General features: G+C 62.2%; 1 protein-coding gene across 1 annotated transcript; it reads right to left on the reverse strand.

Moving 5' to 3' along the window:
* Nucleotides 1–128: 128 nt before the first annotated feature.
* On the reverse strand, nt 129–11422 carry BNIP3 (BCL2 interacting protein 3). The gene is made up of 6 exons (XM_043925064.1): nt 11216–11422; nt 4383–4533; nt 4109–4193; nt 2561–2670; nt 2343–2495; nt 129–1194 (listed from the first exon to the last, which is right to left on the reverse strand). The coding sequence occupies exons 1-6, from the start codon at nt 11259–11261 to the stop codon at nt 1149–1151; spliced, it is 591 nt and encodes a 196-aa protein (XP_043780999.1). The 5' UTR covers nt 11262–11422; the 3' UTR covers nt 129–1148.
* Between the last annotated feature and the right edge of the window lie 1035 nt (nt 11423–12457).

Raw genomic sequence — 12457 nt, forward strand, 5'->3', positions numbered from 1 at the left:
GCCAGGGCGGGTCAGCGCAACGCAGGCTTCGCCTCTTCAGGACCAATCATGTACAGAAGCTGACGCCTCGCCTCCAGATGGAAGGCCTGCGAGCTACCTCCAAGGTCATCGTTTAAATATAAACCAAGTTTTTAAAAATTAGAATGTTACATTTATTGAACACAACTGGAATTTAGTGTGGAAAAGTGAAGCAAATACAACAGCATTTATTGATACAGTGTATGAAAGGGCATCCTTTAACACCCAGGCAGTGGGGATACACCTGGCTTCACCAAGAAGCTTGTGTGCCGTTTGGCTTTAAACCGTATGTTAATACCATAACCAGAGATTTGGCAAAGATTTATTTTTTCTCTATTTCCAGCCTTTTAAAATAGACAATAGCTTAGAATGAAGCTGATACTAAGACCACACAGAAACCGAACACAGACTAAAGTCAGCAATCCGGAGACGCGAGGGACAGTGCTTGTCCACGGGCTGCTGCCCGGGGCGGAGCTGACGGCCTCGGGGGTCCGCCCGTGCTGCCCGACGGCCCGGGGCGGGGACGGCTCAGCGCAGCCCGGCCTGCTGCAGCCTGGATCCCACACGCCGCCAGGGGCTGCTGCCCGCGGTGGTGCTGACAGCCTCGGGGGTCCGCGTTGTGCTGCCCGACCACTCGGCGCCGCCGTGCTGCGGCCTGGATTCTGCACGCCGCCTACCAAAGCCACCAGACACTCGGCGCTAAGGGCCGTCTGCAGCGGGAGTAAGGCCACGTGTTTATTCAGGTAAACCCCTCAGGTAGTCCTTCTAGTATCAGTAGTATTCCTTCTCTCAAAATAGTGTTTAATTCAATCACGGTTGCAGGTAATTCGTTAAAATACTACATACAACATAGCTAGATATTTTAAAATTATTTATACTTTGATATTTATAATATCGGAAGAAAGGTTACTACCGAATTATTACAGTAGATATTAATCAATGACATGCTTGTCGCTCGATCCCGTAAGCGTGGCTGCGGGAGAGCGAGGTTTAGTGTCTGTTTCAGAGTTAGGAAGGCGGCGCTGACAGAAGAAATGGCGCACGGGGCGGCCGCCCAGGACGACAGCTGCTTCCGCGCCCTCTGCGGGGCGCGGGCCTCGCAGCGTGGGGACGCCGGGCTGAAGCCTGCATCAGAACGTGCTGGTGGATGTGGTCAGGCGCCTCCCGATGTAGATCCTGGCAGAGAAAGGAGGCGGTCGTTAAAGGGCGTCCTGTCTCCCTGGGCGTGCGCAGCCGAGACAGCAGCGGACTGGCCCGGCTCATCTGCGAAGGGGACTGGCTGTCCACACTCACTGAACACTGGTGTTTCACGCCTACCAGCGCGCACTTCAGCACCCCATTCAGAAGAATCCACTTGTGCTCAAACGCGGTGCAAGGCACACACTCGGCACACAGGAGGACCCCTGAGCTGAGAGGCTCCCTCTCCACTCTCTGACCTGATCGGGCAGTCGCCCGCAGGACAGCTGACGGCCCCGGGTCTTTCCGCACATCTCACAAAAACCACTGCCGCGCAGGGGCGCGCCAGGGAGCCCGGAACGCAGGGGCTCGGGGGGCCGCCCAGGAGGAGGGCGGGGGGAGGACACCAAGGGCCTGCAGCCCAGGGGGAGTCTCCACAGAGCAACGGAGGAGACTGGACAAGAGGGCTGGATCCTGACCCCCAGGAGGTCAGGGGGCAGACACACCTGCGGAAATCCATCCCGAGATGAAGGCTGAAGCCTAACCCCGCCCGGCCCCGGAGGACCTGCCTGCTGGTTCTGGACAAGGCTCCCTGCAGGACCCTGACAGCCCGACTCTGAGAAGGACAGGTGGAGACAGAGCCTGCGCTGTGCTGAGAGGGGGAACCGGGGCGGGGCGGCGGGAGGCAGGGCTGTGGGCCGGGGCTCAGGAGGTGGGGGAGGGAGGACCGGCGCCTCCTCTGCCAGCTTCTCAGAGCTCGGTGGCCCCAGCCCGCGTCAGAAGCCTGTCCTGACATCCAGCAGCCCGGCAGGCTGCCCAGGAGAAGCCCATCTGCCCGCGTCAGGACCAGGGAGAGCCGCGCCCGCCTGGACAGAGGCGGGGTGAGCCCCGGGAGCGGCTCTGGGCTCAGGTGTCCACGTCAACAAGGATAGGAGCCCTGGCTAGTCTCACTGCCGAGCAGCTCTGACAGGCACACACACGGCCAAAGTGGTGGACTCCCGCCTGCAGCCGCCCCTGAGGAGGAGCTGCTCTGCCCCTGCACCCGCACCTCACCAACCAGGGCCCTCCACGTGTGGACCGCCCCGGGGTCTGCCCCGCTCCCCCTCCTGTGCCCGAGGCCGGCACGGGCCCCGCGCAGCGCCACTCACCCCAGCCCGATGGCCAGCAGGTGGGACAGCAGCAGTGACGGCAGGAAGACCTTGAGGAACTCCGCGGAGAAGATGCCGCCCTTCTTCATGACGCTCGTGTTGCGCATGCTGAGCGTGGGCGTGCGCTTCGGGTGCTTGAAGAGCAGGAACTCCCTGCGGGGAGAGGGCGGTCAGCGGGCGCCGGCACCCGGCCCCCGAGGCCCCGGACGCACACTCACTTGGCCGGGGGGACGTTCTCTGGCCGACTGGACCAATCCCAAATCCAGTCTGAGTTTTTCCTCAGGATGCTTTCGACCTCTTTCCTCCTCTCCATGAAGTCTTCCTCGGACTGCGGGGAGATGAAGTCGGTGAACCTGCTGCCTCCACCCCAGGAAGCTCGCCGCCCACCCGAGCCCACGGCCCAGCCCCACCACACCCCCAAGGAGGGCCCGCCGGACTCCAGCGGCCCTGAGCTGCAGGCACCGCCCCAGGGAGGCACTGGCCAGCAGGGACAGACGTCCACAGAGACGCCAGCTGTGGTTCTGGCTATAAAAGGAGAGAACGGAAACCCCCTAAAGGCCCCCAGCAGGGATGGGCCTAAGCAGACGGCACGCTGAGCAACGTGAGAGCAAATACGCCCACGTCTGCGGAGAGGAGACCAGACCCCGATGTGTACCCCGGCTTCAGCGGCCTTCTCAAAAATGCACGTGTTAGTGATAACACGCTAACTGAAGAGCTGTAAGAAGCTGCATTTCTTTGAATTTTAAAAACTCTCTACCTAATGATAGAATTCCTCTTTAAATTTGGGGGCAAATTATGGAAACACTCTAGAACACAGCACCAAAACCAGGCAGCTGCCCGGACACAGGAAGCCGGGCTGGAGCCGCGCATCTGCGAGCGGCGGGCAGCGCCCCAGAGGAGCCTGAGCGCAAGGGCTGCTGACTCCCGGAGGAGGGAGAACCTGGGGGGCGGCCGGAGGGAGCAGGGGGACCAGGGGGCACTGGCCGGAGGCTCGGTCCCCACAGCTCTCACAGGGAGCCAGGGGGTGGGGAGCCTTTCCCTCCTGCAGGGGATCTTCCCGACCCAGGAGTAGAACCGGGGTCTCCTGCATTGCAGGCGGCTCCTTTACCAGCTGAGCCACCAGGAAAGCAGGGCCCCCCAGGTTCCTAGATCCCAACACACCCCTGAGCATCACAAGGGGCGGCAGGCAGGGAGACGGCCTAGCAAGGCCGCACGGGCCCGACCCAGGGCTACAGAGAGGCAGCTCGGGGCACAGCCCACCCTGCTCTCGTGGACTTCCCCCAGCAGGGGCTATGGCCCCCCCCCCAATCTCAGAGATCCATTAAAGGCAGGTCAGAAAACAGCGCAGCCTCAGCCAGCCTAGTCAGCTCCTAACCCAAACCACGCAAGCGCTGGTCACTGCAGCCCAAGGCACGGTTTCCTGAAGCAACCAGTGCCGTCGAGGAAGGCACAGCAGCAGCGCCATCCCATTGGGGAGGCCCTGGGCAGGCCTCCAGCGACTCCAGACCCCACGGACCCCCACGGACCCCCACAGCTCCCACCTCCCACCCGCATCCCCCGGGAGGGCGTGTGGGGCCGAGGGGGCCCTGGCCACACACCCTGAACCAAACTGGGCCCCGCCGCCTCCAGTCCATTCTGTGAGGTGCGGGAGATGCCCCCACCCCTCACTGCTGAGAGAAAGTCTGAGGAACCAGAAGTCTGCTTCGGGCCAGGTCACCCAGCAGCCTGTACCGACAGATCGTGAAGGCAGGCCGTGCACACCTTACCTGGGAGCTGTTCTTCTCTCCGAGGCTGTGCGTGTCTGTCTCAGAAGCTCTGTTAGTGTCCTGGGGGGTCTGTGAGCGGGGCGGGCTTGGGGGAAACAGCACACGGTCACCTTTCCATCAAGACACACAGACCCCCACACGGGACGGTGCCCCAGGGAGAGGAAGCGCTCCCACCAGCCCTGGGGGGGCCAGGGCCGCAGAGTCACAGCGGGCTCCCCCACCGCCCGCCTTCTCAGCTGAGCCCCGACGCCCGCCGGGCCGCGCGCGCGCCCACCTGTCGCAGTGAGAGCTCTTGGAGCTGCTGCGCCCGGACTCGCGCTGCGCGTCCAGCAGGATTCTCTCCAGGTCGCCGTTATAAATAGAAACGGAGTCGGGAACACTGCTCCCACTCCCGTTACTGCCGAAGTGTAACTCTACCCAGGAGCCTGCCAGGGACGAGGGAAGGACAGGGTTGCAATTTTCCGCCCATCCCAGAGTCTGGCACTAAGATATCCAGCTCACCCCGTCTGTTTCGAGACATGCCGGAGACCGCCAGGGCCCCTCCGCCGGGAATCCGGCCGTAGCGCCCCCAGGCCCGGCTCGGGCCCTGTGCGCAGTGAGCCTCCGCAGGGACCCTCGGGAGCTGCCCCCAGACCATCTGCTCCGTCAGCAGAGGCCAGTGCCAGGACTCTGCCCCACACTCAGCTCTCAGAAGAAAAAGGGCTCAACCAGCGCCTTGGGGACTTAGAAATTAAGGAAAGGTTTAATGTCCACATTCCAGCCTCACATTCTGACCCTGAGGCCCCACAGATGGGTGACCGATTAGCAAGGCTTAGCTTTGTGCCCCAGTCCGCCGCAGAGCTGAGTTGGTAAATTCACCGGGGCAACGGCAGCTGAGCTGGCAGGCCCTCCACTGCCCCGGTCACCGGGCCGAGCCCCTCCGGGCCCCTGTGAGGGGAGGGGTCACTGGTCCCGGCGCCGCCGCTGCTCCCGGCTGGGTGCTGTGGAGGCTGACGTGGGGGTGAACTCAGGAGGAGAGCAGCGTGGCGAGTCCACGGGAGGACAGGGGTGGACACTAGAGAGCTCCGGAGGTAAGAAGGTCCGCCTGCGGTGTGGACCGGAGGCCCAGCCCCGTGGCCCCACAGGGCGCCGCTGCCCACTTCTCCGCGCTCAGCTGCGTGGCCGGCGGCCACAGGCTCTCACGTCTGAACCACGCGAGGCGCTGGGTGTGGGGCGGGGAGCCCTGCTGTGCATCCAGTCGGGGACCACCACAGCCCCGGGCAGGAGAACCGACCTCCGCGCATCAGCCTGGGGACCAGTACTGACACGCAGCCCCCGCGGGCAAGCGGGGTGGGGGGTGGGTCATCACCGTGGGCGAGCAGGGGTCAGGTCGGAGGTGCTGGCGGGTGGGGGGGCGGGTCGTCCGGCTCATTCAGCGCTGCTGCCCCCTCAGGGGCTGGACATTTTCCCACAGGCTTGCGGGCCGTGGGGAGAGCTTCTTTTCCGAATCAGCTGTTGAAACCTGCTCCTCTCTTCTGCTGAGCATCTTTCTCTATGTAGCTCAATGTTCAGGACATGTGCCTTTCCTTCTTCCGGCCACACAGGAGGGCTTGCAGGACTGAATCCACCCTGAGCGCCAGACCACCGGGACAGCTGGCACGAGCCGTCCTTCGCTCCAGGAATGCTGGTGACCGTGGAGACTGCCCTTCCATCCCGGTCTTCAGGTGAGAGGACGGCAAGTTCTGCTTTTAATTCCGTCAGATCTGAGGCCACGAAGGTCCACTGCCCTGCCTCCCTCCGGGACCTGGCCCCCAACACGGTGAGCTTACTCCACACGGCCGTCCGCTGCCCTGTCCACGGATAACACTGCCGTCCCCGCCCCGGCCTCTCCCGAGTCAGCCGCTCACACAGGTCTCCTCTGGGCCCAGGACCGTCCACGGCGGGTCACGGGCCAGCCTCCCCGGTGGGTGCAGAATGGGAGTGCCCAGGCCGGCGGCAAACCCCAGCCCTCCAGGGGCCCACCTCAGCGCTGCTCTGCACCCCCTGACACCCGGACCCAGCCCAGACCCCCGCCTCACCCCCTCCTCAAGAGTCCTGCCTGCCCAGACAGCGGCCTGCTGCAAACAGGTCATCAAAAAGGCAAATCCCAGGAGTAAAATGTAAACGTCCATCGCAGGCACCCTCCCACGGAGCCGCCAACCAATCACCAGTTTCCAACCGAACGCACTGTCTTCTCTTCAGCCTCTCCAGCTTCCTCACACCGGCCTGGCCCACAGCAGGCCCGGGGCGTCCTGGGCACTGCCCGCCCCAGCCTCCGCAGGTCAGCAGCGACGAGGACGCCGCGTCACTCGGGCGACAGCCCAGCTTGGAGGCGGTGGCGATCCCGGGGGAGGAAAGCCCTGAAGCTCACAGAGCGGCTCCGTGTGGACGCCTCCACAGCCCCCTCCTCCCCGGGGCGAGTGGACACAGCCAGCCCGCGCTCACCGCGCAACGGGGCCAGAGCCCAGGCCCGGACCCCTCTCCTGGGCTCTGTGGGGCCCGGTTCGGGGCCCGGCTGCCCAGACCACCTTTACGTATGGCATCTGACGCCACCTCTGACATGAAATTTGGGTGGTGGGGGGGCTTTTATATCAATAACCAGTTTTCCAGCACCAACTGGCCGCCCAGCAATTTGGTTTTGACACTACCTGTAGTAGCTTCAGATCCCACAAGTTAAAGATCTCAGTCCCACAAGACTGTCCCCACAGTGGCCACCTCAAATGCCTGACAGACCAAGAATTCAGGGGTTCCTACAACCCTCCCTCTTCAACAATTCCCTGGGACAGGTCACAGAAGTCAGAACAGTACTGTGCTTACACGAACGCCCTCTCAGAAGGGCAGGTATGCAGGCAGAGGTGGGCGAGGCTGGTTCCCCGCCCTCTCCCGATACATCCCGTAACCCCACCTCAGCGCCCCTCCCTCCCTAGGCGGGCTTGGGGAGGGCAAGTGCTGAGCTTCCGGCCATCCCCACCCCACCCTGAGGCTACCGAGGGCCTCAGGAGTCCCCTCACTAGCACCGACTCAAGTGTTTTCAAAGATCTCAAGAAAGTCCAAAGGTTCTTAGACCTGAGCTCTGGATCTGGAACCAGGGACAAAGATTAAATATATTTTTCAAATTAAAATATAATGGACATATAACACTGTCAGTCTCAGGGCTTCCCTGGTGGCCCAGTCGTTAAGAATCCCCTCTGCAATGCAAGGGACACAGGTTCAATCCCAGGAAGGTCCCACATGCCCGCAGAGCAACTAAGCCCACAGGCCTGAACTACCAAGCCTGTGCGCCAGAGCCCGGGAGCCGCACTCCTGAAGCCCTGGAGGCCGAGGGTCCACGCTCCACAGAAGAAGACACCTCAGGGAAGAGTCCACACACCACAGCGAAGAGGAGCCCTGCACGCCGCAGCTAGAGAGAACCCAAGCGCGGCAACAAGACCCAGCACAGCTGCAGACAGAATATTCTTTAAAAAATAACACCACGATTAGCTTCAGGTGTATGTTTAGATTCCACTCCAGACTCCACGGAGATAAGCATGTTTTACGGAACCATCTCACTGAAAGTGTTGGGCATCCTTTAGAAAGACCTCTATCCAGGCTGTCTACAGAGGAGCTCTGGGGCCAGCTCAGAGGCTGTGATTCACTAACGGACCAGAGTTTATGATTAACCTGCAGCCACTGCCCAGGGGAGCAGCTCCCTGGAAAATGAGGACAAGGGGCCATTAATCTTCTTTCACCTGCAGTTAAGATCACTCACCTTTCTAAGCAAGAAAGAGGGGTTTCAGGTTGCTTTGTTGTTATTTAGTCACTAGGTCGTGTCCCACTCTTTGTGACCCCATGGACTATAGCCAGGCTCCTCTGTCCATGGGATTCTCCAGGCAAGAGTACTGGAGTGGGTTGCCGTTTCCTTCTCCTGGGATCTTCCCGACCCAGGGATCAAACCTGCCATGTCCCCTGTGCTATAGGCGGGTCCTTCACCGCTGAGCCACCAGCGAAGCCCCCGAGCTGCTTTCCAACCTCAGATCACTTCCTCAGAACCCCACACAGCCTGTGAGATAATCGGGCCACAGGAAGAGGGGTGGCGGTGCTGATCCCGGCGAGTCTCGCCCTGACTCAGGCCACTGGCCGCCCTGACCCGTAATTCACACTAACAAGACACAGGGCAGGTGGGCTGGGCAGATGAGATGGGCGGAGAGCCTAGGCCAATACCCCATCATTGCAGAAGAGAAGGACAAGCCTATACTATAAGCCATTTCTTACTTTTGTTTAAAAAAACCTCCTGTGACCCCCAGGATACTTGGTCCCAAAGGAAGGAAAGACCACATCTTGAATGAGATGATTTGTGGGCCCCAAAAAGATCTGTACCAACAATGCTGTCCCGTCTTCAGGCTCTGGAGAGGCCACAGGAATGACCCAGACACAACCACTTACTGGCTGGGCCACAAAAGCCATTAATTCAGCTGACCTCAACTGCTAGTAACTGGGCACAAGCTGTGATCACAGGTAGAGTGTTAAAACAGTTCCCGGAGCCACTGCTCGGTGAGCTGGGTGGTTGACTAAAGCTTCCAGTTTACCCTAGCCTGAAAAACAGATAATGGCAATTGTCTTTCTTAACCTGTGGAGCCTTACCCTATCAAATAACCTCAACACAGCACCCACACATTCCATCCTCAGTATTCTGCACAGGGTTTCTCACAGTCCCTGCCTGCACTGTGAGACTCGCCACTCCTGGCCCCAGGCCAACATCCCTCTCCAGCACCCCCGGCAGAGCACCCCACACCCCAGTCGGGGACAACAGGTTGCAACCTGGCTATGGAGGACCCCCTTTGGTGCCTCCCCTGTTCTCCAGCAGTCTCACCCACCAGTGGAAAATCCTGACTTGGAATGCTAGAACAGAACCCTGGTACCTTTACTCTGAAGAAATCACAATGGTGACGGTGGGCAGCCAGGGTTAAAAACTACAGGGGAATGACCTACAAGACGCCAGGGCCAATGTCCTGGGATCTCTGGGACAGGTGGAATCCTGAGCACAGCCCTGGGGCAGCGCAGGTGCTCTGCCTGGAGGCAAGGCCCACCCCCGTCAGAAGGCTTCTTCCCCAGAGATGGGCCTTAAGAAGTCCCATTTCTAAAAGCTTCTTGAGTGAGGTGGGACAGAATGAGAGGCTTGATCAACAAGTGATTTCAAACACAGAGTGAGGCAGGCGGGTCACTGAGGTTCCTGTGTCTGAACAGGTCCCGGTAGACCCCGCTTCCGTCTGCCTGTCTGAGGCCTTCTGTCACCGAAGCCCGAGGAGCCCAGCACTCAGTGGGGAGCCCGAAGAGCCCCAGCTGCCGTCACCTGCCTGCCGCGTGCCTCGCCTCCCCTCTCGGCCTCACTGCAACCAGCTGCAAAGCACAGGCGGGCCAGGACCCCGATGCCGGAAACCCCTTCCCTCTCAAAGGGCAGGACAGGAGACCTGCACGTCCTGTGCCTCTTCATACACCGCACCTTCGTCCACGGTGGGGGCCTGTGACAACACAAGCCTCTGACTGGCTGCAGACAAACCAGCAGGTGAAGAGGTGGGGGCCATCCCAGGGTAAGCCAGTGCCAGCTGATGGCACTGATCCCCACTCAGCAGAGCAGGCAGGGTGGCGGGGTGGGGGGGGGGGGGCGCACCTCTGGGAAGTTAAGTCTCGCACCCCCTCCCACGATGCTGCAAGATAATACTACAAAACTTCACCTTCCCCCCTGCATGTTAGGGCTTGTTTATCTGAGACAGGAAAGGCGTGGAGGACATCTTGCTGCCCTTCAACAGCTTTAACTAGAACGGACCAGGAGCAGAGGCAGCAAGACTCAGGGAAAGCATCTGGCCAGAGGAGACAAGCAGAGGGGAGAGCCTTAGCCTTTGTCTTCAGGCTCAGCGACCAACTGTGCCCAGTTCTTTCCGAGGTAAACAAGAGGTAATCAAATCAAAACCGAGCCCAGGACAAGTGTCCGCCCAGCCACCAATCCCGCCCGGATTCGGTTTCCCAGGGTGGCCCTGCCCACGTGACCCCTCCCACACTGGCCAGAGGCGCGAGTGCCCGGCTGCACGTACCCCGACCGCGGCCCAAAGACTCCTCGAAGGTTTCCACTCACCGTGTAACGGTCTTTTTATAGAATACACAAAACAGAGGAGCAAATCTTTTAACCCATGAGCTGGCACTCTGCGTTGCCAATGACTCAGCAGTTGGGTCTGCCAACCAAGGACTGGCGATGAAGCCGCTCTGGACACTGCGGACTCTTCGGTCCAACGTGACCACTAAGGGAACACACCTCGGTAGGGGCAGAGCTGTCTGCCTACAGGACTGACTTAAAGGCGGTTCATCAAACGCTCTTTAGATCTTTTTTAAGGCAAAGATTCAGTCCCTTAATCTGTCTCAAAGAAAATAGCCCATGTCGAAATTTAAGAAAAGATTATAGGACTTTTAGGCTGTGATTGCGGTTTCACAATATACGACGAATTTGGCCAAGTCTTGCCGAGTAAAAATGCTGTTTTAACAAATAAAGAAAATTAGTGGCTCAAATTCAGGCACTGTGAAGATTTTTAAATTTTAATGAACCTTTAAAATTCTCTACGGTGTCCACGGTCCTCTCCAAACCTTATTTACGCGCTCCCGCGGCCCACTGAACTCTTGCTTCAGAGAATAAAGGTCGGCGCTCGGCCCCTCCTCCAGCCGCGGCCGGAGCGGGGGTCCAGGCCGCCCCCGTCCGGTTCCGGGGGCGGGTGTCCGCTCGCGGGGCGGCAGTTCGGCCAGCTGCCCGGTGTCCCCCGGCAGGCCAACCCGCGACCCCGCACGAGCGATCGTGAAGAAGGGCGCGGCCGCAGGGACCCCCAACGCTTCCCCTCAGGCCGCCCTGCCCCGAGTCCCAGACCGTGTCCTCCCCAGTCTCCCCGGGCCGGTACCGGCACCGGCACCAGCACCGGGCTGCGCCTCGGAAGACCAGGCACCCGCGGGCTCCGGCCGCCCCGACGCGGAGACCCGCGCCCCGGCCGCCCGGGGGTCCTCTCCGCAGGCCGCCCCCTCGCCGCGGGCCCCTCGCCGAACGCCCCCGGCCCGGGCCCGGCCCCCGCTCACCGTGCAGGCTCTCCTCCTGTAGCCCGGGGCTCTCGCTCTGCGACATGGTGGCGGGGCGAGGGCGCCGCGGCCGGCGGGTCGGGGTCTGCGGGCGCGCCAAGGGAGCGCAGGGGCCGGAGCACCGCGAGCAGCGGACTAAGCGTCGTCGGCCCGCGGCCCCGACTGACTGACGCCGACGGCCGACGCACAAGCAGATAAGCGGCGGCACCGCCCATTGGCCGCGGGGCGGGGCCTGCGCGTGCGCGAGGCGCGGGGCGCGTGCGGCGCGTGCGACGCGTGCGCGAGGCGGGGGCGGGGCGGTACGGGGGCCTCCTGAGGAGCGGATCGCGCGTGCGCAAGGCGGGGGCAGAGCGGGGCGGGGGCGCCTGAGGAGCGGACCGCGCGTGCGCAACCGGGGCGCGGAGGACGGGGTCCGCGCGTGCGCAGGCGGCGCCCAGCGCGGGAGTGCGGCAGGTACGCGCGGGACGTGCGGGAGCCGCCTGGAAGCTGAGGCGGCCGGCGGGCGGGGCCTGGCGGGGCGGCTCGGCCCGGCGATGCAGCCTGAGGCCTGGTTGCCGCGGAGGGGCCGGCAGGCTGACTGTAAACCTGCCCGTGGAGCCAGGCCGGTACCTGTGGCCCGCGCCCCGCGCCCCTCAGACGCGGGGCTGGGAAGGCCCGGCCCTCAGCTGCGGTGACCACCCGCCGTCCGTTAGGCCGGCTGCCAGTAGGACGGTCTCTGCGGCGGACACCCCTCGGCCCCAGTGACGGGCGGCGGGAACTTGATGGACGACCGACCGCCCCCAGTCCCTGCCCCCGCCGCCCCCTCAGGACCGGCCAGAGGAAGCCAGACGTGACCAATCACAGCCCCCAGCCCCGCCTCCGAGGGCCCGCCCTGGGTCTGTGCAAACGTGGGCCCACGCTCTCTCTTGGGGTCGCCTTTCTGGGCGATGCCACTCCTAAGGACCGTTGGTCTTCCCGGCCCTCTGTCCGGATGGAGAAGCGCCGGCCTTCTTTCCCCTGGACCCTCGATCCTACCAGCTCACCGTGCATTCACCAAACCCTGTCCCAACGCTGCGCTCTGCAAGAGGGGACGGCCTGGGTGGCAGCAAGCAGCACCCCGCAGAGGACAAATTAAAAAGGCGCCCCCCGGACCTCCGGCTCCCCCCACCTCCCCCGCAGCGCCCCTCCCAGCGCCTGGTCCTCCCCCCAGGGAGCTGCCTGCCCTCGAAAGCTGCTCCTATGGAACCTTTCAGTCCCTGAACA

Source organism: Cervus elaphus, chromosome 15 (genome assembly GCF_910594005.1).
Source record: "Cervus elaphus chromosome 15, mCerEla1.1, whole genome shotgun sequence".
NCBI lineage: Eukaryota > Metazoa > Chordata > Mammalia > Artiodactyla > Cervidae > Cervus > Cervus elaphus.

Excerpts from the sequence above, each read along its gene's own strand:
- BNIP3 (XM_043925064.1), bottom strand. The coding sequence starts at position 11,261 with ATGTCGCAGAGCGAGAGCCCCGGGCTACAGGAGGAGAGCCTGCACG. Across the intron at positions 2,671-4,108 it reads GAGAGAAGAACAGCTCCCAG|TCCGAGGAAGACTTCATGGA; the intron begins GTAAGGTGTGCA and ends ATCTCCCCGCAG. Across the intron at positions 1,195-2,342 it reads CTGCTGGCCATCGGGCTGGG|GATCTACATCGGGAGGCGCC; the intron begins GTGAGTGGCGCT and ends TTTCTCTGCCAG.